This window comes from Poecilia formosa, unplaced genomic scaffold (genome assembly GCF_000485575.1).
Source record: "Poecilia formosa unplaced genomic scaffold, Poecilia_formosa-5.1.2 Scaffold38, whole genome shotgun sequence".
NCBI classification, from domain to species: domain Eukaryota; kingdom Metazoa; phylum Chordata; class Actinopteri; order Cyprinodontiformes; family Poeciliidae; genus Poecilia; species Poecilia formosa.
Genome location: NW_006799977.1, coordinates 2,529,703 through 2,555,613, shown reverse-complemented (window position 1 = coordinate 2,555,613; position 25,911 = coordinate 2,529,703). Strand labels below are relative to the sequence as shown.

At 40.0% G+C, this 25,911-nt stretch overlaps 2 protein-coding genes across 3 annotated transcripts; both read left to right on the top strand.

The window, feature by feature from the left end:
• The first annotated feature begins 636 nt into the window (after nucleotides 1-636).
• ivns1abpa (influenza virus NS1A binding protein a) lies at nucleotides 637-14,319 on the top strand. 2 transcript variants are annotated; one of them, XM_007550909.2, is made up of 15 exons: nucleotides 637-827; nucleotides 4,847-5,125; nucleotides 5,332-5,465; nucleotides 5,583-5,752; nucleotides 5,844-5,919; nucleotides 6,013-6,186; nucleotides 6,392-6,517; nucleotides 9,322-9,432; nucleotides 9,838-9,979; nucleotides 10,069-10,293; nucleotides 11,014-11,135; nucleotides 11,378-11,504; nucleotides 11,615-11,746; nucleotides 12,115-12,288; nucleotides 13,079-14,319. In XM_007550909.2, exons 3-15 carry the CDS (start codon nucleotides 5,355-5,357, stop codon nucleotides 13,339-13,341), a joined length of 1,953 nt encoding a protein of 650 aa, XP_007550971.1. In that variant the 5' UTR covers nucleotides 637-827; nucleotides 4,847-5,125; nucleotides 5,332-5,354; the 3' UTR covers nucleotides 13,342-14,319. The 2 variants fall into 2 exon arrangements, with proteins under 2 accessions (XP_007550971.1, XP_016526287.1); XM_016670801.1 differs by having other exon boundaries at nucleotides 5,325-5,465.
• Nucleotides 14,320-16,761: 2,442 nt separating this feature from the next.
• LOC103137286 (influenza virus NS1A-binding protein homolog A-like) lies at nucleotides 16,762-24,679 on the top strand. Its single transcript, XM_007550959.1, has 7 exons — nucleotides 16,762-16,854; nucleotides 19,166-19,278; nucleotides 21,321-21,507; nucleotides 21,736-21,862; nucleotides 21,973-22,104; nucleotides 22,473-22,646; nucleotides 23,439-24,679. Exons 1-7 carry the CDS (start codon nucleotides 16,762-16,764, stop codon nucleotides 23,699-23,701), a joined length of 1,089 nt encoding a protein of 362 aa, XP_007551021.1. The 3' UTR covers nucleotides 23,702-24,679.
• Nucleotides 24,680-25,911: the final 1,232 nt, after the last annotated feature.

Sequence of the window (25,911 nt, the reverse complement as noted above, 5' to 3'; positions counted from 1 at the left end):
TTATTGTTATTGTTAATTTCATAATACAAACTGCTTATTTTAAATTCTTGGTCATTTTGTGGTTGAGGATTTTCAGCAGTGATTGTTTTGTTCTTGTGGTGTTTTGTGATTACTATGTAATGTGATTAGGGATCATTTTCATATCATTTCGGCTCTGTTGATTCTTTCTTATGTAGAATGTATTTCTTCGTTTAAAAAATTCTGGACATCAAACGTATACCTCCTAAGAACCCTTTAGTAAATGGTCCACGTCGGTCAAACCACTAACATGGTCTTTCCTACAGATCTTCCCGTTTTTACGGCAAGCAAGATTGCTATTTAATGAAACCTGAAACGCTTTAAATTTGATACCCATGTTACGTCGCGGATTGACGTAACACCCACAGTGCATTTAATTTAAGTCAAAATGAATTCATTATCTAACGCTATTGATCTTGCTCTGAACCATTAGACCACTTTCCCCCAATTATCTGTAAACAGATTTCTGCTACCAATTTTAAGTGGTGATATATTTCTAATACGCACGCGAATTGATTAAATGTCTTAATAGCCTTCCATACTCACTTGGGCGTTAAAAAGCTTGTAGCACCGCCTACTAATGACGTTGCAAGCAGCGTAGGTCATTTTTCTGTAGCACGCATTCTCCTCGCCAGCCATTCCATCCTGGACTGAGTGGACGTACTTGTTCCGCAGTGACAGAATAGACATCTGTTAATCACGCTACAAGCCTTGAGTGAAGTCGCGTTGCGTCTCCTCCTTAAACCGAACCAACAAACTCTGAATTTGCATTAAATATGCCTAATATCGCTTGTTGTCAAACGCCTCAGGTAAGGTGTTTCTCCTTTTCCTCTTTCAAATTTGTGAACGAACGTTATTTGTCTGTTAAGTCGTTAAGGGTTAGCACGTTGAGAACCGTTAAACCTTTGTCTTCTTACAGATTAGCTATTGAGTTTGCGGTGATTGTTCGTTTATAGTCCCTGGTTGAGATGTAACAAAGGAAGCTAAATAGCGCGAATGTTAAAGAGGCGCGGAAATGTCGCACAAACCGCCTCTTTCCGCTTTAATGACTGAACACACGAACAGTCCGCTAAGATTCGCTGCTGATAGTTTAATTTAATGACTCACGCCGCCGTGGCTGTCACCCGGCTCCCCCATCCTAAGCTGTAAGTAAGCAGCAGGTTTTGCAGTTGGAGAGCTAACATCTGCTTTGCTTCAGGACCTCATCCCTTTTGGTTGCTAGCTGCCCCTTTCTTCAGTTGGCTCGTTCGTACAATTATTAGAATCGTCTACGTTTGGAATGTGTGCCAAAGTCGAGTCAGCCTAATCGGATACTTAAGGGGGCTCCCCGTTTCTGACCCAGATTCCGATGGCGAGCACAGTAAATGACTTCTGGCTCGCAGCCATCCATCAGGGCCCTGCTGTTATGGGCTGTGTCTGTACGTTGCCTCTAACAGAAGAACATGAGACACCGTGCCCTCAGGGGGGGGATGGTGCTTTTAGTGCCATATTGTCATTTTTTTCTTTCTTTTTGTGCTTCTTAGTCATAAAAATTGTGCGCACAGTTCCTTTCATCAGCTCTTAAATTTCATATTTGTAAATCATCGCCTAATGCAGTGGTATTCTGCTATTAATGGTTTTGAAAATTAAAACCACGTGGTTATTCCGAATTGGTGGATGATAAAAAAATGTCTATGAACTTAATAATCTCCTAAACTGATTCACAGTAGATAAAATAAATAAATAAAATCATTACAATAATAAGCGCTGTGTTGAAAGTTGTATTGTTTTTGTTTTTTTGTTTTTTGTATAGGGTGGGGGGCGGGGTGTTTCCGTCACATGTCTCGTTTCATATTTTTAGTATTCCACAAATCTTATAAAATTTCAGTCTGGTACACTGAATTTATTTTTAAAACACGTAAAGTGCCTGTCCTGTTTACAGTCGTCGTTACATATAGATGGTTTATGTTAAAATTCAACTGGTAAATTTCCACTCCGTGAATGTGGGGGGAATATTCCCCAATACTCCACTTCGCCACCAGGGGGAGTGTCTAACAAGCATCGATTGTTCAGCGTCAGACCTGCACTTTTGTGCTTGTTTAATCAGATGGAATAATTGGAGAGAGGGAAAATACAATCAGACCTCCCGTCTGTAGCAAACCGGTCAACAGAGCCTCGCTCTTTATAGCACTGATTTGCTGTTGTTTTTTTTTCTTCTTTTTCCATCTGCTTGTTCTGTTCTTTTTTCCCCTCAATGGATTTTTCCTCTCATCACTGTAGTTCTGCTTATGAATCTTGTGTGCACTCGGTGGTTGTAATCAACAATCACATTACTTACTTAGGCATTATCTTTCAATTAGCAAAGCTTTCAGAGTAAAATGGCTATTACTGTGACTGAAGTGGAAGCTACGTGTTAAAAGAACCATCTAGAGCGTTGGGGGTGTGGCATGGCAGCCAGGGCTCCTTCCAGTGAAATGAAAACAAGACTGTATGAGTTATTGTGGTGGACCTAGCAATGTGGAGGAGTTGAACACTTGAGCCTCCACCAGGAATCTTCTGCCAGATGTTGCATAACAGCTTGGAAGTAGGTCAATGGTCCATCCATGCACAATCGGACCGAATGAATGCATGCAGTGTGCTGCAATATAAAAGACTATATGTAGCATTCTCCATGGCTTCTGCCTTTTCCTGGAATAACTAAAGACGCGCCAATCAGATGTTTTGTAGCTGATCTCCGATTAGAGTGTGTAATCTGCTGGATTCAGATTTTTAGCTCTACTGATTTTTTTCTGCAAGATGGATAAAAATGCAGAGTTAATTTTTTTCTTTTTTGCACCGTTTAAAGTATAAAGTGAGCAAATTAAATAACTTAACATCTTTGGGTGGGAAAAGCTCTGATTTACTCTTAAATTGTTACACAATTAATTTATTGACCTTTACAGGAAACTTAAGAAGTTTTTCTGTTACTGATCAAATATTTCTTTGTGTAACGGAAATATTGGTCTGTTTGTTTTGCAGTCTCTATCAAGCTACATGGGTAGTTACTTATTATATTTTGCCTATTTGGTTTAAGTTGGAATTTCTTCTTATGCCTTTATAAAATTAGACCTACGCTGGGCGACATGGTCATGAGTTTAGCAGGTTACTGAAAAACTGTCTTGGATTATTCATTTATTTCCTTTGCACCTTTTCTTACACAGATGTTAATTATATACAGGGATTTCTCCGAACACATAAATTATTCAAGACTAGCCTGCGTGTTGCACTTGTTTTTTTTTCTCTCTCTTCAGTGAATATATCCCATAAAAACTATTTATATTTTTGTAAACGTTTTTATGGTATTCCTATGGGGTTTTTATGTTCAAGACATCAGAGAGTCAGTGTGATGGTGGTTATTAAGCAGCTTACAGAGAGCATGTTGCTTCTCATCTTGGAAGGACATTGTGTAACTCGGCCAGCAAAGGGCTGTAGAGGAAGTCTTAAAGGGTAAGGAATAATTCTTAGTGTTTTTGGAAAAGCAGAAAACTATTAAATATTTCATGTGAGAGTGCATGAAAAAAAATGTTAAAAACGCAATGGAGGATTTTATATATATATATAAACTTTAAATTAACTATTACTATACATGACATCAGTTGTAGCAATAATTATATTACATTAGCAATTTTTTTAAATTAGTATGAATCATATATTCCTGTTGTATAACTAAATAAGGAAAACATCACGGTTTGTATAGATTTAATGGCTGACAATGTGGTTGTTCACGTTTTTCTTGTCCATTTTTTTCACTGTTGGGTGACAGTAAAATGTTTGGCAGATTTTGTCCAATAAAATGCAATATGCAGTTGGTACACATGGTCACTCATCGGATTAGAATGGTGTTACTTTCTAGAATTACGGTCTTGTTGGTACGACTGAGATTAGGCCTTCTTATTGGGGGGAAGCCTCGGATTTCTTTTAGATGCAACACTGCAGAGCACAAAGTCAGATTTGAATTCCTGAAGTGCAGATGAACTCTTTCTGACTGTTTTTAGTGTTTTGCTTTAGGCGTTGTGAACTTTTTCTGCATTTCTGAACAAATCCAACTTATCGCCAACTTCTCAGTGGGTGTGGAATATCACACACACCCCACCATTTTCCTTATTGGCCCGGGGGAAGGGGGGCTGAAGGGACTCCCATTTTAGGAGGAGCCAGCTCCTAAGGCTTGTCACTATTTGAGAGGTCTCAATTCAGAGTGACGACATGAGTTGAAATAAGACATTCTTCCTGGACAGGTGGGATGTTGACCGCTGATGTAGAGATTTAAGGTAGGAGTGTGAAGCAAATAGACACAGCTACACAGGATTTTTATTTTTTTTAATCAAGTTTCCTAGCTGAATTTGGTAAACGTTAAAATATGTGCTGCAGATAACTTAAAACTTTCCATTATTTGAATCCAATGGAAAGTGAAGAATCCTCATCTGTACATCAAAGCAATTTTTTAAAAACAAAAATGCACTACAGTACATGGTGTTGGCTGATGTGCTTGACAGCAAAGGTTGGGAATTCCTAGTTTTGATCCATTTTCATGAATGGGAAGAATCTCTGATCTTGGAGCATCTTTTTGTGTCAACATGGAGGCGTTAACGGCTCTGTTGTGTTTGGAAAAATATGTTTTTGGAAGGAGAACTTGGAATGAATCTGGACAGAGATGAGATGCATTTTAACTTCCATCTCGGGTTGCTTCTTTAACTGCATAGAAGTGACTCATGCTTTTATTGCTCTGGTGCCAAGAACAGGCAACTTTAGCAGGAAAAAAATGACTAAGCTTTCCTTCTTTTTTCCTTTTTTTGTTATTTCTCCCTTTTAGGTTATAATGTATGACAAACAGAGAATAAGTACAACTCTATAGCCAACGGGATCTCAAGGACTTGATTACAGTCGCTTCAAGCCTGATAGTTTGTCCGTGCGGCTGCTCCCCTTCTCCCTGTTACGCAGCTCGTAGTCGGCTGGCATCTCTTCTGACGACTTCCCATCCCTCTCCTTGGGTGAAGAAGACTTGGTTCTGCTGAGATCTTGGTCTGCTTCGCCTGTTTCTGTTCTACGCTCAGCTGTGGCGTTTTCCTGGATTTGGATTATTGTCTATTAGGTAAGCCTATGACTAATGCGTAGCATAGATGATACACAATGCGCCTTACAAGCACCTTATTCTAATCCTCCTTTGTAATAGTTGATGTCATTCATTGATGAATGGAGATGGACAGCTTGAAAGCATGTTGCACCTTGAGCAGAAAATATGCCTTCTAGCTGCAGTTATTTTATATGATGAACTTCTTCCATCATTTTTGTTCTCAGGAATATAATCAAAATTCACCAAGATGACTCCAAACGGTTATTTGATCTTTGATGATGAGACTTTCCTGGATTCCACCGTGGCCAAAATGAACGCTCTGAGGAAGAGTGGTCAGTTCTGCGACGTTAGACTGCAGGTACAAAATGTCTTTATTTTACCTCTAAAAGCAGAGCATTAAAACAAATTGTTGTTGTTTTGTTTGTTTTTCCATTTCACTAGAGCGTACTGACACCTTCTGGTTAATTTTTTCCAGGTGTGTGGTCATGAGCTGATGGCTCACCGCGCTGTCCTGGCGTGCTGCAGCCCGTACTTGTTTGAGATCTTTAACAGCGATATTGAGACTCATGGAGTCTCTCATGTCACTTTTGAGGACCTGAACCCTGAAGCTGTGGAGGTTTTGCTTAACTACGCCTACACTGCCCAGTGAGTAGATGTTTTTGCTCCTTAGTTCGCCTGATGCACACAGAGCTCTTTGCTTCATGAAATACCTTACATCCTGTTTGTGTTGCTGAAGATTAAAGGCGGAGAGAGAGCTGGTTAAGGATGTGTACTCTGCAGCCAAAAGGTTCAAGATGGAGCGAGTCAAACAGGTATGCATTTTCTTAAAACATGACCAATTATTTGAAGTATCGCACACATTGATTATTATTATTTTTACAATCTTAAAACCTGTTACTCCTTAGATCTGTGGTGACTACCTGCTGTCTAAAGTGGATTCCCAGAACGCCATCTCTTTCCGAAACTTTGCCAGCTCCATGGGCGACGGCAGACTTTTGGCCAAGGTGGATGCTTACATTCAGGACCATCTGCTGGACGTATCTGAACAGGAGGACTTCCTCAAACTTCCCCGATTAAAGGTAGTGGTTTAAACTAACTAAACACATAAAAACATTGAGTGTTTTAGAATATTAGTTGGCAAATGCTAGAAGAAAATAGATTTTTTTTTTCATATTTGTGTTTTTTCTCCACTGATAAATTTAAAGGCCACAGTTGAAGTGACTGAGATGCAACCTGTTAGCCTGTTGTTACTTTGCATTAAACTTAGTTTTTCATATTTTACAGTTAGAAGTGATGCTTGAAGACAACCTGACCCTGCCCAGCAACGGCAAACTCTACTCGAAGGTGCTGAACTGGGTGCAGCGTAGCCTGTGGGAGAATGGAGACCAACTGGAGCGACTGATGGAAGAGGTCAGTATCAGACTACACCGCCTCAACTCTCTGACCAGTTCTTTTGGTCTTACTTTGCCCTCCCCCTTCCTCCTCCTGTTGACTTCAAGAAGTCATTAAGGGGATTGAAGTAGAACTGGCATGCCGATGTCATGCTCCTTTGTCAGGACTGTTCTTTTGTTTTCCTCTGATTTGAGGTTTTTGGAGTATGAAACTGTATTCCTGATCCATACGTCAAATTAGAGGTGAGCCAATAAGAGCTGCTGCTTGCTCTTGCTTCTCCTTTGGGTTTCTTTTTTTTTTTTTTTTTTGTGAGTATGTGGTTGGTTTACACACAACCCGATGTTAATATTGCAGGGCTCGTCTCATCTGAAACAAACTCAAAAGGTTCCCAAAGGTCTGGTCCTTGGTTCTGCTTTTTCACTGCTGGTTTTGTTCTGTTTGTTTTTTTTGACTATCTGAACAGGTTCTAGGTTGTTGCTCCAGCACTAACAGGCACTCCTCCCCATTGATTTTCCCCTGTAGGTTTATTATCATCAGCAGGAGACCAGACTGAGGAGCCAGGACTGAGCCACCAGGGTAAATGAGTCAAAGAAAACAGGGAGGAGAGGAGCACCACTGCTGCCTCTCAGCATCCCCTCTTTGCAGCCAAGCAATACTGTGCCCCCATCTGTCCCCTCCATGCATACAGATTGCATCCCATTCCTCAGTTTACCAGATCATGTTACTCACAAGCATTAAGCAGTCACTACATTAACCATTTGCTCTACATTGTATCCGTTGTAAATATATTGAAATGGATCACCTTCAGCTTCTTTGGCTGGTTCCCTATTTTTGTAAATCTCTGACTTGCAGATTCCATTTTGAACAACAGAAAATTTTTTTTTTTTTTTTTTTTCTTTTTGTTTAAATTGAGCATTTTTCTACATTGACATTTAAAAATGCTCCTACATTTTCAAAACTATACTGGAGCTTCTCCTTTTTAAGCAAATTATTGTGCTATTTTTTTATTTTTATTTTTTGCACCTAATCGTGTACATTTTCTACAAGCCCTTGCAGTTAGAGATGCTTTGAGAAATGAGTGAGTGATGGGGATAATTTTTGTGCTTCAACAACCTTTTTTCAAACACTGTGACCCTATAGCGCTTTGTTATCCACAAACACTTTTTAGGTGTGCAGTTGTTACTGAGTGAAAGCTCAACTGGACATTCAGGCTGTTAGGCTATTTATACCAGTTTTGATCAATTCTAATGTGATTTTAAAATCTTGTTTAACTGCAGACCTGCGTAATATGGACTGCCCTCTCTCACACACAGTGTGTGACATTGCCTCATCTATATAAATATTTAATAATCAATCATGAGATAATGACTTCTTAAGGGTTATTAATAGTTGCAGTAAATTAACAATTGCAATAGAGGATGGCATATCGGCAAAGTTTCGACATCTCAGAAATTAAGATATGAACAGCTGTTATTTTTGAAAGAATCTTATAAAATAAGATGATAAAACAGTGAATTGTAATCTCTAAAGGAAATTTGCTTTTTAATTTTATCTCGAGGTGCTTTTCTCCACTAATCTAGAAGATTTTACTTTTATTTAAAGGTTTTTGAAGAGCTCACTATCTTTGGGCTATGTTTGAGAAATCATTGGTTCATTTTTATTTTATTACAGTTTTTTCTGTGATATTTTGATTCACTGAAATTGGTATCTGCAGGTCAGCGGTTTATGTGATCGGAAATTGGCAAACATAAGATTGGCTTATCTCCGCTTAAGACAAACTTGTCTGGATGATGCATCATTAATTTAATTGGGTATTTAAATTGGATTCAGCAAAGGAGAGACTCAGTTTGTTACTTGTGGAAAATTAGACTATTTTGTATAAGATCTCTGTTTCCTACAAAGCCTGTAAGACGGCTGCTTAATTTGGCTTCCATTCCAAAAACTTGTAGATATTAAACATGTTTACTCACCAGCAGTTGACTGGAACTGAAACTTTTCAGCAGTTTGATTTGACCCCTTAGCTACGGTGCATTCACTGACTGAATAAAATTTGATTTTTGAATAGCAAATTTGACTCATCAGTCAAACTGAAATTCATCTGATTCTGGTCAACAGGCAATCGGTGCAATTCCTTCACCGCTCAAAATTCCCTCCTGACTGAAAACTTGTAATTTTACATGTCTCTTTCTTGATGAGACAAACTGTCAAATGCAAACTTTCTTATTTTTTTGTTTTGTTCTGAAATTGTTTTTTTGTTGTTTTTTTTTTTATCTTTGTGTGACTGCAGCATCTTTACTTGCTGTAGTCTTTTTTTTTTGTTTGTTTTTTTTTGTAGCTTGTTTTGTTGGCTGGAGCTGCAGGGTCTAAATGTGATGCTGTTCTCTGGATTTGGCTGCCCGCACAATGACCAACTTCTTCAGCTCAACAACCGCTTTTAGAAGCAGCCGCGATGCCAAGACGGACACACACACATGCGCGTCGCCTATTTGAAGATTTTTCCAGATGCAGTCTTTTCAGTTCTCCTCAAGTTCCCTCTTGCAGTGCAGTCAACATTAACTAGCTCCACCCACTGACAGCCCTTCAGCAGCTCCCTCTCTTGATCTCACACAGTTAACCCGGCGTGTGCATCAGCAGAAGCCTGTGTGTCTTTTTAAAGGAGGTTTTCCATTCAACTGAAGATCCAGATGTTCGTCCCTCCCCTCCCTTCCTGTTCGCAGCTCTGCCGACTTCCCTCTTTCCTCTTCCCCTTCTTGTTGTTGGGGTTCTGAGTCTGTTGCCATGAAGACAGCCACATGGGTGTATTGTTCCTGTTTGTCTTGCAGGTGCAAACCCTCTACTACTCACCTGACCATAAGCTGTTGGATGGAGGGCTGGTGATTGATGGGCACAGTGAGGTGTTTGGTGGCGAGGACGACCACCTTCAGTTTGTTCAGGTATTCAACTGCTTGGTGATGGCTTCACTGTAATTAGGAAGCCTCTGAAGCATAACTCGGCAGTTCAGCACTTAGTTTAGCAACTTGTGTTTGACTTTAGTTGTTCTACGTCCCGTCCCATTCTTGGCTTAGATCTGGTGTGTTTAACACCAAAAAAATCAGCTTACTATGTCCGCTGCTGTCAGCTGAGAGCGTCTATTGCTATTTTTTTTTTTTTTGCCAGTAAACTTGGCAGAGACTTGATTTAAAAATTTGGCAACATGTCGGTGCTTGGCTTGTTAAAATGACCGTAGATTGGCCAGCCAGATCAAAGCGTTGGTTTGGGATGCTGTTAGCTTTCGGTTTTGGCCACTGGCAGGTCTGTGGTGCAAGCTCGGCTTCTGTAGCTGCATTGTGCTCTTGCAGAAGAAACCAGTGCGTGAGAGTGCCCAGAGACAGCAGAGCTGCAGCTCTTCAGGAAGCCTCTCGCCCTCCAACCAAGCAGCCAATGTCCAAAAACCAACCACCAGGAGAGACTGGAAGTACATCGCCTCGGAGAAGACCACAAGTAAGTGTTTATGGATTGATGTACGTTAGTTTTGTTGCCTGAAGTGGAATTTAAATTAACTACTTTTTTTTTTCTTCCCGTCTCCCTAGACAGCAACTATCTTTGTCTGGCTGTGCTGGACGGAGTGCTGAGTGTGATCTTCCTGCATGGTCGCAACAGTCCCCAGACGTCTCCGACGGCAACGCCCTGCCTGATGAAGAGTCTCAGTTTTGAGGCCCAGCCAGAGGAACTGGAAGAGCACCCGCTCTCTCCCATGCATTACGCTCGCTCCGGCCTGGGTACTGCAGCCCTGAACGGGAGACTCATCGCAGCAGGTAAGCTTTAAATGTATCCAATTAATTTACCTCCTAAAAGTATTCACACCTTGCAGGGTGTCTGGATTGCAAAAATATCTTAAGCCTTAAATTCAAATATCTAAAATTAAACACTTAAGATGCCTTAAATTCATTGAGAAAATAGGTTGACCTGAAATATGTTAGTCACATGTCAGTTTGAGTCCTGCGCAGACATCTTTACTGCACCATGTGACTCAAGGAGTTTGCGCCTAGCTGCTAATATTCCTGCTAGCTAGCTGGCTTTTTTTTTTTTTCTTTACGTCCTTAAGTGCAAAAACACTAAATTTTCCCAAGTATTTTGGGTCTAGTTTGTAGTACAAATATCTTATTAAACTTGGAATAAGACAAAACTAATTTACAAGCAACTTTTCAGTACGATATGGGAGCTTGTTCTCAGTAATTCCTTACTATCGATTATAAAAACAAGACATTTTTCCCATGTTATAAGTAAAATAATCAATGGAACTAGTACTTTTTCATTACATTGTGGAATTATTGACAACCTCCTATTTCCTGCTGAAAAGTTACTTATAAGTTGGTTTTTGTCTTATTTCTGGTGTACTAAGATATTCACACTAGAAAATAGACCAAATATACTTTGTAAGCTTTAGTGTTTTTTGCAGTGCATCAGGTGTGTGTGTGTGAGAGATGAAATGCTTCCCCAGATATTGAGTGTGGTGGTCCTTTGTGGTCCTGCAGGGGGCTACAACAGAGAGGAGTGTCTGAGGACTGTGGAGTGCTACAACCCCAGCGAGGACTGCTGGACCTTCATGGCGCCCATGCGGACTCCCAGGGCTCGGTTCCAGATGGCTGTGCTGATGGTTGGTCTAACCGCTCGCTCTTATCTCACTTTATCGTTTAGTCTACAATAAAGTGGCATTTTGAATATTGACCGAGTGCGCTTGTACCTGTTAGGACTCGTTCCACTTGTCTTAGGTAAACAGTAAAGTATTTAACAACTCCTTGTTCAAATAACTGGGCTCCTTATTCTGCTGCATTTTATTGGTCCCTGCAGTTCAGAATGTGTTAATTTCTTGTTTTGTGTCCTGGCTGCCTCCCTCAGGGTCAGCTGTATGTTATCGGGGGTTCCAATGGACATTCTGATGAGCTGAGCAGTGGGGAGATGTACGATCCACAAACTGATGAGTGGGTTCAAGTGCCAGAGCTGAGGACAAACCGCTGCAATGCAGGTCAGCCCGCTGCACCGGGGATCATTACCTTTTCATAAGAACAACACCTCATTAACATTTTAAACTGGATTTACTGGCTGGTCTGACTCTCCGCTGTGTCCTCTCCAAAGGTGTCTGCTCCTTGAACAACAAGCTTTATGTTGTCGGAGGGTCGGACCCCTGCGGGCAGAAGGGCCTGAAGAACTGTGACGTTTTTGACCCTGTGGCAAAAACCTGGTCTAACTGTGCCTCCCTTAACATCAGTATGTATCTGTTCAGTTCCACAGTCGTACATCTGTCAAATACAGTGCACCAAGGGTTAGCATCATGGGCGCTGAAAGCCCGCCCATTAGGCCAGATACAGTATTGGCATGCAGAATTTGCATATATGATACTTGAAATACAGCATTCTACCATAACTAATGCAATTTGCGTGCTTTGAATACATCATGCTGAGATAAATGCAACCAATGTCGGCATATTTGGAAATGTAAAGATAAAAAAAACAAAAAAACAAAAGAAGCTGCACTGAAGCTGCATCGTGTTAAATTTCATAGGATAATGCAGGCAGATGAAAAAATCAGGCTCTGCACTGAAGCTGCATCGGTAACGGCAGCAATTTTGTTTCCAGGGAGACACCAGGCCGCAGTGTGCGAGTTGGATGGCTTCATGTACGTGATTGGAGGAGCAGAGTCGTGGAACTGCCTGAACACCGTAGAGCGCTACAACCCTGACAACAACACCTGGACTCTGGTGGCCCCCATGAACGTGGCCCGCAGGGGAGCCGCTGTGGCCGTACACGCAGGTGAGCCCGACCACAAACCACAGAGTTTTAATGGGATTTTATTTCATAGACAACACTGCAAAATGAAGCGAATTGGAAGTTAAAAGGCGTATGGAGGTGTGGAGTGCATTTGTGTTCAGCCTCTTTCCTCTGAGGATCTTTGTGAAGTGGGAAAAAACAATGGTGGTGGCAGAACATTTGGTCAGAATTGATTTAAAGTCTCAAGAAGCAGGATATTGACTCTGGACTTAGTCATATCAAATGATTTAGGTCCAAGCAAATTCACAGGTTAGAATGGCCTAGTCAAAGTCCAACTCTAAATCCAATTCAGAATCTGATTCTCTGAGCTTGAACTGTTTTGCAGAAAATAAAAAAAAAAACCCCAAAAAAAAACTTTCAAGAGATGGTATTTTGTGCAGACCACAATTTTTTATTTTTCTCTTAAATGTCCTTTTAGGGGCTCCATATTTCCCCATCAATGCTGTTTATATTTAAAAAAAATATTCTTGGCATGATCCTGCTCCCACCATGTTGGGGATATGACACTAGTCTTATTCAGGCAAAATACAAATGTACACCACACTTTTCAAATTTTTATTTGTAAAAATATTAAAATCAGATGTGGATTTTCCTTCTGCTTCACAATTGCGCTCTGTTCTGTTTGTCACATAAAGTCCCAATGACATACTTAGAAATGTTCCTCTTTTTTTTTTTTTTTTCCCCCTTCAGGTTTCTATTCCTGAACTTGTTCATTTTGAAGAAACTTACTAAAACGCATATTGTTTACTTGCTGATGTTTGCCTCTACGCAGGCAAGCTGTTTGTCGTGGGTGGCTTCGACGGCTCCCACGCGCTCCGCTGCGTCGAGGTGTACGATCCTGCCCGCAACGACTGGCGGATGCTCGGCAGCATGATCTCCTCCCGCAGCAACGCCGGCGTGGCCATGCTGGGCGAAACCATCTACGTCGTGGGCGGCTTCGACGGAAACGAGTTCCTCAGTACGGTGGAGGTGTACAACCCCGAAACGGATGAGTGGAACGACTGCACCAAAGCCCCATCTCCCCTCTCTGAGTGAAGGGAGAGGGGATGGGGAGGGAAGAACGGGGGAAACAGGGTTCTGGAGTTTCACAGTGCTTCACTCATTTCCAAACTAACAGGCTTAGTGACGTAATCGTGTTTCGTGATGTTTTCGTGTATGAACAGGTATACGTGGGTGGGGATGTTGAGGTGAGGAGTCTTCAGTGAAGACTGGCTTAATCTTAGCAGGTCGGGGAGGGGGGGAGGCAATTTACTGAGAATCCTTTTGTGTTTTAAAGTGTCAGGCATTTGCTGCCCAAAGCAACGTTGACGCCTTCTTTTGTTTTTGCATATTGCATAGATTTTGGTTTTGTCTTGTATATATTTTGTTTCTTCCTCAAATTTTTTTTTGTCGTATGCCAACATTTACTACACTTAGTGCTTTTCATTTCTTTAAGCTAGTTGCATGGAGGGTTTTTAGATGAGTTTTTACTATTTGACCACCTGGAAAGGTGCCAGTTTGAAGTGGTAATAATTTGAGTTCAGAAAATGTATAAAGTTTATTTAAGAAAATTTCTGTAGTGGAAATGTCTTTTTCTTTTTCCCCAAAATATTTAAAGGTCATTGGTTTGAAGCCTTACTCAGTGTGAGTTGCTAAACACCCGTCAAAGCTTTCTGTCATTTTAAATAAACCGGATTGTTTTTTGACTCTTAAAATGATGGCCTTTTTTATATTTTTATACACTGCTGATTTACCAGTAACATAGATGTAGTAGCAGAGAGCTTACATGAATCTAACCAGTGCCAGATTTAGTTGACCTTTTTTGTGCACATGCCAGAAATGCACAACCATGCTTCTGCTAACAATTTTTTTTAATGTGATTTTTAACTAGTTGATATACGTAGAGCTGCAATTTACTGAGAATCCTTTTGTGTTTTAAAGTGTCAGGCATTGGCAGATTTTTCTGGAAGGAATGTTGGTGCAAGAAATTTCACATTTGTAACATTTCTTAATTAATAAATCGTATAAGTCTAATTTTTGTTTTCAGTCTGCTTTGTTCTTGTTGGTAAATAACTGATCCATTTCTTTAAAAAAAAAAAAAAGCTTATAGTTGAATCTCTGATAAAAATCCTCCTGAGATCTCAACAGTGTTGATCCAGTCAAACATACTGATTGGAAAATGCAAGGGAGTGTGTAGTATTTTGTGAAATGGATTCTGACTATTCTGCAGACTAGAACCTTTTTCATTCCGTAATTTGAATTCTGAACAGAAATATTGCATGTGGGGTTCCTCAAGGCTGTATTCCTGGGCCACTTTTATTCAGTCATTTACACTATCAGCATAGCTCAGACATGGAATAATACACTCTTACAACGTGGTGGTTAGATTATTGTAAAGCTGTTCTAAAAACAATTGTGTAAAATGCTGCTTCTACAGTCCTGATCAACACCAGGCAGTTGCATCATATTAAAGCCTCTCAGCTCTGATACAAACTCTAAGCAGAAAATGTTGCCTCTTATTGATAACTGGAAACATTTATATTAATCATAAATTCATAGTTAACTTGGTAGATAAAATGTATGCAAAGTTATTGAAGCTTGACATAAAATGTGTAGAAAATCACTTTTCTAAAGTATAAAACAACTTTTAATTAGTCTTTGAATCTTTAATAAATTATCAGTAGCTGATTTTGTGAGTCCAGTTTTAGCTCTCACTGCATCGTCCTCCAATTACTGTGTCATGGCCTCTGCCTTTTAACCTTTAACTATTTATATTCTCCCCATGGACTACCATAGTAAACCAGGTTATGTTCAGTCCCACTAAGTGTCTTACCAAGGAGATTAGACTCAAGTATTTGAAGGGAAAAAAAAGCAGGAAGGCACAACCAGACTGGCTGTGGGTTGTGAAACATTTCTGGATGAGTAGGCTGCTTTTTTATGACCCCAGACATCTGAGGCTGCCTGCCAGAACCAGTTAAATCCCTCCCTCTGTGCTCATTCACAAGTCGATGTCAGATAATCTGCTGATCCACCTGACGGCTGCAAACGTGTCATGTGCAGGAGACAGTAGGGACGGAATCCAGAATCTGGTCATCGTTACTGTCTGACCATTAAAACACGTTTTTTTTCAAAAAATACTTTAATTCAATTAGCATATTAAGAAAGTTTTTGCATAAGTTTTATGAAACATTCGATTCATTAGTCTTTCAAATTCGAAGCACTTGAAATGAAACGTGAGTACACATTTGTGGCTAAGCTAACCAGATAACAGATTCACAAATGATTTACAATAGATTTGAAACGACAGATAAAGCTGTCTAGGAAATGATGTCAAACTCTGTAGAAGATTAACATTACCATTTAAAACTCCTCTGGTTGACATGTTGTGGGTCTGTTATTGTTTAATCATAATCCTGATGACATAAACATTTAAAAGTTAATGGAGTTGTTCAAGTCAATTTCTAGAATGGATTTTCCAGGTTTTTTCCTTCCACTAACCTTTCAAACAATATCTTTAAATATAGCACTCTGTGGCCCAATAAAATCTCAAGCAATGACTTTTTGCGACTTGCCTTCCTTGTGTAGCGTGATGACTGGCTATCAAGTCAGCAGTCATAACTTTAGATAAGATGATTAAAATTGAAAAGCTTTCTTTGGTCTTATTTTTCTGAGAAGCTGAGTTTTTCTCCAGAAAAAATGTTTAATCTGAACTATGTCTGTTCATCGTCCAACTGTGCTGAGATTTTACGAAGACCCAAAGTTCTGATCATTATTGGCTCTCCTTACCAGTGACCCTAAACCCCGCTCTACCTTTGCCTTTGTCTGGATGACGTCTCCTCGTGTAGCAACTCTTCACTGTAACAGCCGGTGTAATCTGAGCCTGTCTGCTGCCGTCACCTGGGTTTAATCCATTTAATCATCCCACACGCATGCAGCCGCATGAGGCTGTGCACAGAGAATCACACGTTACATGAACTGTAACAGACAGAAAAGCTTCAACTTGAGCAAAGAAATCAGGCAAAGTGATTTTAGGAGTGTAAGATTTAATTTACAAGAGCAAAAGACTCGTACACACATATGTTTTTTTTTTAATTTGGCACAAAGAATTTATAAAACTTGCAAATCTACAACATAAACTTATTCAGCTATCTCTACCATCTGTAAGGCAAAAATCACATCAGTAATTTCAAGCTTTAAAATGACAAACCAGATGTTAGTTTTGGGCTTCTCAGCATTTTAAACTAGCAGACCCTTAATGGAAGTAGTATGAAACGGAAAAAGTGTTTTAAAGCACCAGCTTTGCAGGGTCCGCAGCGGCGTTAATGCCTATCTCTAATAATTGGGTAAAACATCCTAGACAAGTCGCCAGTCCATCACGGGGGTGGAAGATATGCAGCGCCTTGCAGAAGCATTAACAGCCCTTAAACCACAAGCTTCAGGAAATGTTATTTATTATTTGTGGTATGTAAATGTTAAATGGTTACAACTGTTCAATTCATCATCAAAAATGGCAAAGCAGCCAAGAGGCCCTTGGTGATTCTGGAGGAGCTGGAGAAATCTAAAGCTCAGGTGGGAAAATGTGTCAACAGGACGACTACTGGCCATACATGCCAAGAATTTGACCTTTATGGAAGACTGACGGCAGGAGAGCAATAAGGCTCCCGTCATAAAGAAGGCACTTTGATCAGCTGAACCTGGAACATTAAAAAAATACTGATATGTTAAAGGTCCAACATTCAGGAGATTATTCAAAGCTTTTTCTATTGCTTTGGAAGAAACAAAGCAACAACTGCATAGAATGAGTTTTGTGTCAGTGCAGTTTGATTTTAAATAAGGCCCAACAATAAATACAATAAAAAAAATTACAAGTAAGCGACAACACTAGTAAAACAAAAACAAAAGCTTCACAGTGTGGCTTCATCACACATTCATTTGGTTCAAGAATACCAGTAAATATCTACCTGAGAGGTAAAATTTGACATTTTCATAAAAGAAATATTGTGATTACATTCTAGAAAAATACACACAGATACAAACATAACATGCAAATGTTCTTTCATGCTCTAGTTTGAATGACAGAACACTTGTATTATGAACTGACCACAAACTGGAGAACAACTTCACATATTACAGAATTAAAAACAAAAAAACAAAATAAACTTCAACAAACATCTTTAGACAAGAAAACAAAACAGTTTCTGTTACAGTGAAGGTGTTTATAGATTAAAAGTGTTGAAAAATGGTAAAAAAAAAAACAGAAATGCCGTCAACTAAAAGGTTTTAATCGAAGGAACAGGTTGGGTTTTTACAGGCAGCCGGTGGTTGATGTTAATGGGACCCTGAGTTTCATCAGCACGGTGCGGTGAAGGCAAAGTTCTGCCCTGTGGTCTGAACACAACCATCCAAGGCCTTTTTTAGCTCCAATAACTGGTTTCCTCCAACTCCAAGTTTCTCCCTGGGAACAGACGAGACGTTAGGCTGATAGGAAACAAAGAAATGGACGAAGTCTGGAGCAAACAGAGGAAGAAAGCTCTGATCTGATGTTTACATGCAGTTTTCTGAAAACCCCACATGACCTGGGTCTTACAGAGAATTACTATTTGCTTCCATTTTGTTGTTTTGTTTACAATCTAGTCCTTATTATAACCTGACCACTGCATTTTTCCCCCTCAGCAAAAACAAAACAAAACAAAAAAAAACATCTCACGATGTTCCAGCTAGCCCTCTGTTTTGATTCCTCATGCCAAGGCTTGAATGTTTCGCTCACAATTAGATTTTATTTACCCACATGTTGCTTTATGGCAACAGCTTCCAAAAGCGAGTTGGAGCGCATGAAATTAACTGCAGATATTTTCCACCACATGGTTGGAAAATATCGGAGGGGTAAACCGCATTATGCCCATGAAGCAGCTTCTTAAAAGAAATCAGCTCTAATCTGTCAATCCTGAGGTTTTTCTCTAATTTGAATGTAAGAACATTTACATTAAATTGGACAACCTTGTTTAATTCTAACTAAATTGGTTGAATAGATACGTGAACAGAAAAGGGGGTAATTCCTTTCTTTTCAAAGTTATGGATGAACAGATTTTGTAACTTAGATGACCAGATGATCAAACGGAGTGGTATAGTTCATATGTTTATTTATATAGATGGTTATGGCTCTTCCTCCAGACTCTGGGAAGTCAATTTCCAAATTAAATGCAAAATACTTACTTTTATCTAAGTTTTTTTTTTTTCAACCATTCCTCTTCAGGCTTTGGTGATTCGCTGTTACTTTTGCACTTTTTAAGCCACAATTTCTCCTTCCACTTAATTTTCCCTTAATGAGATTGGATACAGCACTTTTTTTTTTAATCAAAATGTTCAGCAATGACCTTTTCTGGCTTTCCCTTCTTTTAGGGTTGTCTGCAAAACAACTGAGTAATCACCAGTCCAGTGCTGATTGTTCTGTTTCAAAAGGCCACACTCATCAAATCACCAGAAGTAAATGCCTCAAATGCTCCTTGTGTAACATGATGAGTTTCACCTTTTTAAATTAAATAAGTTCATTAATTAACTTTTTGGAATTATTCTGATTTACTGAGTTTGATTAACCACAGCAGTAGTAATAAGTCACATATCTCTGATTCAGGGCAGTGAAAGAACAGGTACATGATCTGCAGCTTCCAGTGGCAGCTATTTATCCACATTTCCACCAAACTGAACTCCGTTTGTTTTTTTTTCCCTAAAACACCACCACAGGCGGCTTCAAATTCCCAGGAAAGAACACAGAACACTACAGTCGTGACAACGGCTGCTTAGCAGCGAGACACTGAGGGAGCTTGTTGCTTGTTTGTCTCCTCCTCTGCTTTATTTCCATCAGAACATTGCGTAACTGCAGACAGGATGGAGGGAGGAAGGGAGGGAGCGCAGGAAGAACTTTCTGGCTTTTGCCCCTCGCTGTTTTCACCCAGCATTCATCCGTCTGCCCACTCCCCCCTTCTTTAAGCAGGGGTACAGCTGCTTGTTTGCTCAACCTGTGATGTCAGGTTTACTCCTGTTACGTTTCGGCAGCACTCAGGATGTACTGGTCTGCACCTGCTCAACTGGTTCACCTGTTCAGTTCCTGTCACTGCATGCACATTGACACCTTCCGATTCAAAATTATAAGTTCCTAGACACGTTTCAACGACAGCAATATGACTTTGCACCAAGGACACTGAACCAGATGAACAAAGGGTGGACACTTTGCTTTTTTAGGGAGTTAGACACCAGAGAACAGCTGCTCTGCAGGTCAGAAATACACATTATTAATGATGACAGGACACAACCAGCAAATCTGAACATGTGATTCTTTCCCAGTTTACATTATGCTGAAAAAAAAAAAAAAAAAACTTGTAGAGATTAACTACTTCTTTTCTTTCATGCAAACAACTTCACAGATGTCTGGTGTCGTTCATTTAAATTAAATAATAAACAAACTACATCATTTGCATGTAAAACCGTGGAAAGCAGTGAAATAATTGCCTCTGAATGCAGGATTGCATTAGAAGAGGACAGGACAAAAAGACCAAGCTGCCTGTTCAAATGAAGCCATTTCTCTTTGCTGCATTATTAAATACACTGAACACAAAATTAAGCAATGTGCAGCCTAAGGCTTCCTCCTGCCGAACAACGCTCAGCTCCCTGTGGGTTTGCTAAATTAAGCGGAGCAGAGGAGCGCTTTCATAGTCATTCTTTCAGAAACTGTTAAACTCTTCCGTTAAATATCAGCTGAAGACGATGCCAGCGGAGGAGAGGACTGCATGTGACAAACATGACTTACATAAAAAGCTGAGCGAGTGCGTTCCAAAAGTATTCATGCTCCATGAACTTTTCGAATCTTTTTGTCAAACAAATTAGTGGATAACTATGCAATGGAAGGAAAATTATACACAAGTTGTATGTTTTATTTTTATTTTTTATTTTTTTTCACAACTACTGGGGAGTTTTTTTTGCCAATTATTACAGTTCAAGTTACGTCAGACTGGATTGGACTTTGATTAGGCCATTTTAATGCATAAATATTCTTTGAAATAAATTGATTTAATGTTGTCCTAGTTGCAGACTGAGCGTGAACCTCCATCTTTTGCAGGATCTTGGGTTTTTACCAGCATAGCCCTGCATTTAACTTCATCTTCCAATCGACGCTCAAATTCCCCTAAGAAAGCATTACCACAGCAAGTATTTATTCTTATGGTCACTGAACAAACAGTGGAGAAACAAGTAAAACTATCAATCATGACGACACAGGCAGGTTTGGGGGTTTTAAACAATTAGAATTTATCGTGACCACGATAAATCTAAATCCTTATCATGATAAGAAAATCATCACGATAAATGATAAACGATACGATGGATTTCATTTAGGGATACCAGATTAAATGAGGCAAAATACAATGCTACACTTTTTTTGTAAAAATCCTGCCATTTTGTAATTATGCACTACTTTGTGCTGTTGAATTACATAAAATCCCAATAATATACACAGATGTTTGTGTGCAACGTGACAAAATGTGAAGAAAAAAAAGCTTTGGCGGCTATGAGTACCGTTACAAGGCACTTTTATTCTGCAGGGAATGAGAAGAAGCTCAAACACATTCAAACAGGCATTCACACCACAAGGAACTTGAGAGATGAGTGCAGCTTGGAAAATGAGTCACTGGGTTTATCAGAAGTGTTACTCAACAGCTAAGCTGTGCCGCATTAAAAGCCATTAGCCTTCCGCACTGATGAAGCATCCACATGTGAAGAAATCGACAGATAAGCAAAAGTGTCTGGAAAACAGTCACTTTAAAAAGAGGAAAATCCTTTCCACAGAACGTTAGCAGGGAAAAACAATCACTGGGGACATTGTAATGCAGGGTAGGTCATATATATTTTTAAATATTTCCTGCATGATAGTGATCTTTTAGTAGAGGGTATGAGACATCAGAAAGACGAGCAGACGAAAACTGCTTTTTCTTCCCCTCTCCACTAAGGAAAAACACAGTTAAAGCAACGTGTTCATTTTGTAGACATTCGGCAAACACACAAATCAAAACAAGTATTTCCAGACACACAAAANTTTGTGGTCCTGCAGGGGGCTACAACAGAGAGGAGTGTCTGAGGACTGTGGAGTGCTACAACCCCAACGAGGACTGCTGGACCTTCATGGCGCCCATGCGGACTCCCAGGGCTCGGTTCCAGATGGCTGTGCTGATGGTTGGTCTAACCGCTCGCTCTTATCTCACTTTATCGTTTAGTCTACAATAAAGTGGCATTTTGAATATTGACCGAGTGCGCTTGTACCTGTTAGGACTCGTTCCACTTGTCTTTGGTAAACAGTAAAGTATTTAACAACTCCTTGTTCAAATAACTGGGCTCCTTAATTGGTCCCTGCAGTTCAGAATGTGTTAATTTCTTGTTTTGTGTCCTGGCTGCCTCCCTCAGGGTCAGCTGTATGTGATCGGGGGTTCCAATGGACATTCTGATGAGCTGAGCAGTGGGGAGATGTACGATCCACAAACTGATGAGTGGGTTCAAGTGCCAGAGCTGAGGACAAACCGCTGCAATGCAGGTCAGCCCGCTGTACCGGGGATCATTACCTTTTCATAAGAACAACACCTCATTAACATTTTAAACTGGATTTACTGGCTGGTCTGACTCTCCGCTGTGTCCTCTCCAAAGGTGTCTGCTCCTTGAACAACAAGCTTTATGTTGTCGGAGGGTCGGACCCCTGCGGGCAGAAGGGCCTGAAGAACTGTGACGTTTTTGACCCTGTGGCAAAAACCTGGTCTAACTGTGCCTCCCTTAACATCAGTATGTATCTGTTCAGTTCCACAGTCGTACATCTGTCAAATACAGTGCACCAAGGGTTAGCATCATGGGCGCTGAAAGCCCGCCCATTAGGCCAGATACAGTATTGGCATGCAGAATTTGCATATATGATACTTGAAATACAGCATTCTACCATAACTAATGCAATTTGCGTGCTTTGAATACATCATGCTGAGATAAATGCAACCAATGTCGGCATATTTGGAAATGTAAAGATAAAAAAAACAAAAAAACAAAAGAAGCTGCACTGAAGCTGCATTGTGTTAAATTTCATAGGATAATGCAGGCAGATGAAAAAATCAGGCTCTGCACTGAAGCTGCATCGGTAACGGCAGCAATTTTGTTTCCAGGGAGACACCAGGCCGCAGTGTGCGAGTTGGATGGCTTCATGTACGTGATTGGAGGAGCAGAGTCGTGGAACTGCCTGAACACCGTAGAGCGCTACAACCCTGACAACAACACCTGGACTCTGGTGGCCCCCATGAACGTGGCCCGCAGGGGAGCCGCTGTGGCCGTACACGCAGGTGAGCCCGACCACAAACCACAGAGTTTTAATGGGATTTTATTTCATAGACAACACTGCAAAATGAAGCGAATTGGAAGTTAAAAGGCGTATGGAGGTGTGGAGTGCATTTGTGTTCAGCCTCTTTCCTCTGAGGATCTTTGTGAAGCGGGAAAAAACAATGGTGGTGGCAGAACATTTGGTCAGAATTGATTTCAAGTCTCAAGAAGCAGGACAATGACTCTGGACTTAGTCATATCAAATGATTTAGGTCCAAGCAAATTCACAGGTTAGAATGGCCTAGTCAAAGTCCAACTCTAAATCCAATTCAGAATCTGATTCTCTGAGCTTGAACTGTTTTGCAGAAAATAAAAAAAAAAACCCCAAAAAAAAACTTTCAAGAGATGGTATTTTGTGCAGACCACAATTTTTTATTTTTCTCTTAAATGTCCTTTTAGGGGCTCCATATTTCCCCATCAATGCTGTTTATATTTAAAAAAAAAAATCTTCTTGGCATGATCCTGCTCCCACCATGTTGGGGATATGACACTAGTCATATTCAGGCAAATACAAATGTACACCACACTTTTCAGATTTTTATTTGTAAAAATATTAAAATCAGATGTGGATTTTCCTTCTGCTTCACAATTGCGCTCTGTTCTGTTTGTCACATAAAGTCCCAATGACATACTTAGAAATGTTCCTCTTTTTTTTTTTTTTTTCCCCCTTCAGGTTTCTATTCCTGAACTTGTTCATTTTGAAGAAACTTACTAAAACGCATATTGTTTACTTGCTGATGTTTGCCTCTACGCAGGCAAGCTGTTTGTCGTGGGTGGCTTCGACGGCTCCCACGCGCTCCGCTGCGTCGAGGTGTACGATCCTGCCCGCAACGACTGGCGGATGCTCGGCAGCATGATCTCCTCCCGCAGCAACGCCGGCGTGGCCATGCTGGGCGAAACCATCTACGTCGTGGGCGGCTTCGACGGAAACGAGTTCCTCAGTACGGTGGAGGTGTACAACCCCGAAACGGATGAGTGGAACGACTGCACCAAAGCCCCATCTCCCCTCTCTGAGTGAAGGGAGAGGGGATGGGGAGGGAAGAACGGGGGAAACAGGGTTCTGGAGTTTCACAGTGCTTCACTCATTTCCAAACTAACAGGCTTAGTGACGTAATCGTGTTTCGTGATGTTTTCGTGTATGAACAGGTATACGTGGGTGGGGATGTTGAGGTGAGGAGTCTTCAGTGAAGACTGGCTTAATCTTAGCAGGTCGGGGAGGGGGGGAGGCAATTTACTGAGAATCCTTTTGTGTTTTAAAGTGTCAGGCATTTGCTGCCCAAAGCAACGTTGACGCCTTCTTTTGTTTTTGCATATTGCATAGATTTTGGTTTTGTCTTGTATATATTTTGTTTCTTCCTCAAATTTTTTTTTGTCGTATGCCAACATTTACTACACTTAGTGCTTTTCATTTCTTTAAGCTAGTTGCATGGAGGGTTTTTAGATGAGTTTTTACTATTTGACCACCTGGAAAGGTGCCAGTTTGAAGTGGTAATAATTTGAGTTCAGAAAATGTATAAAGTTTATTTAAGAAAATTTCTGTAGTGGAAATGTCTTTTTCTTTTTCCCCAAAATATTTAAAGGTCATTGGTTTGAAGCCTTACTCAGTGTGAGTTGCTAAACACCCGTCAAAGCTTTCTGTCATTTTAAATAAACCGGATTGTTTTTTGACTCTTAAAATGATGGCCTTTTTTATATTTTTATACACTGCTGATTTACCAGTAACATAGATGTAGTAGCAGAGAGCTTACATGAATCTAACCAGTGCCAGATTTAGTTGACCTTTTTTGTGCACATGCCAGAAATGCACAACCATGCTTCTGCTAACAATTTTTTTTAATGTGATTTTTAACTAGTTGATATACGTAGAGCTGCAATTTACTGAGAATCCTTTTGTGTTTTAAAGTGTCAGGCATTGGCAGATTTTTCTGGAAGGAATGTTGGTGCAAGAAATTTCACATTTGTAACATTTCTTAATTAATAAATCGTATAAGTCTAATTTTTGTTTTCAGTCTGCTTTGTTCTTGTTGGTAAATAACTGATCCATTTCTTTAAAAAAAAAAAAAAGCTTATAGTTGAATCTCTGATAAAAATCCTCCTGAGATCTCAACAGTGTTGATCCAGTCAAACATACTGATTGGAAAATGCAAGGGAGTGTGTAGTATTTTGTGAAATGGATTCTGACTATTCTGCAGACTAGAACCTTTTTCATTCCGTAATTTGAATTCTGAACAGAAATATTGCATGTGGGGTTCCTCAAGGCTGTATTCCTGGGCCACTTTTATTCAGTCATTTACACTATCAGCATAGCTCAGACATGGAATAATACACTCTTACAACGTGGTGGTTAGATTATTGTAAAGCTGTTCTAAAAACAATTGTGTAAAATGCTGCTTCTACAGTCCTGATCAACACCAGGCAGTTGCATCATATTAAAGCCTCTCAGCTCTGATACAAACTCTAAGCAGAAAATGTTGCCTCTTATTGATAACTGGAAACATTTATATTAATCATAAATTCATAGTTAACTTGGTAGATAAAATGTATGCAAAGTTATTGAAGCTTGACATAAAATGTGTAGAAAATCACTTTTCTAAAGTATAAAACAACTTTTAATTAGTCTTTGAATCTTTAATAAATTATCAGTAGCTGATTTTGTGAGTCCAGTTTTAGCTCTCACTGCATCGTCCTCCAATTACTGTGTCATGGCCTCTGCCTTTTAACCTTTAACTATTTATATTCTCCCCATGGACTACCATAGTAAACCAGGTTATGTTCAGTCCCACTAAGTGTCTTACCAAGGAGATTAGACTCAAGTATTTGAAGGGAAAAAAAAGCAGGAAGGCACAACCAGACTGGCTGTGGGTTGTGAAACATTTCTGGATGAGTAGGCTGCTTTTTTATGACCCCAGACATCTGAGGCTGCCTGCCAGAACCAGTTAAATCCCTCCCTCTGTGCTCATTCACAAGTCGATGTCAGATAATCTGCTGATCCACCTGACGGCTGCAAACGTGTCATGTGCAGGAGACAGTAGGGACGGAATCCAGAATCTGGTCATCGTTACTGTCTGACCATTAAAACACGTTTTTTTTCAAAAAATACTTTAATTCAATTAGCATATTAAGAAAGTTTTTGCATAAGTTTTATGAAACATTCGATTCATTAGTCTTTCAAATTCGAAGCACTTGAAATGAAACGTGAGTACACATTTGTGGCTAAGCTAACCAGAT

Bases quoted from the DNA above. Each gene is read 5' to 3' on its own strand.
- ivns1abpa (XM_007550909.2), top strand. From the start codon at position 5,355: ATGACTCCAAACGGTTATTTGATCTTTGATGATGAGACTTTCCTGGAT. The intron at 5,753-5,843 runs GTGAGTAGATGT...GTGTTGCTGAAG, and splicing joins AACTACGCCTACACTGCCCA to ATTAAAGGCGGAGAGAGAGC. The intron at 6,518-9,321 runs GTCAGTATCAGA...TTTGTCTTGCAG, and splicing joins TGGAGCGACTGATGGAAGAG to GTGCAAACCCTCTACTACTC.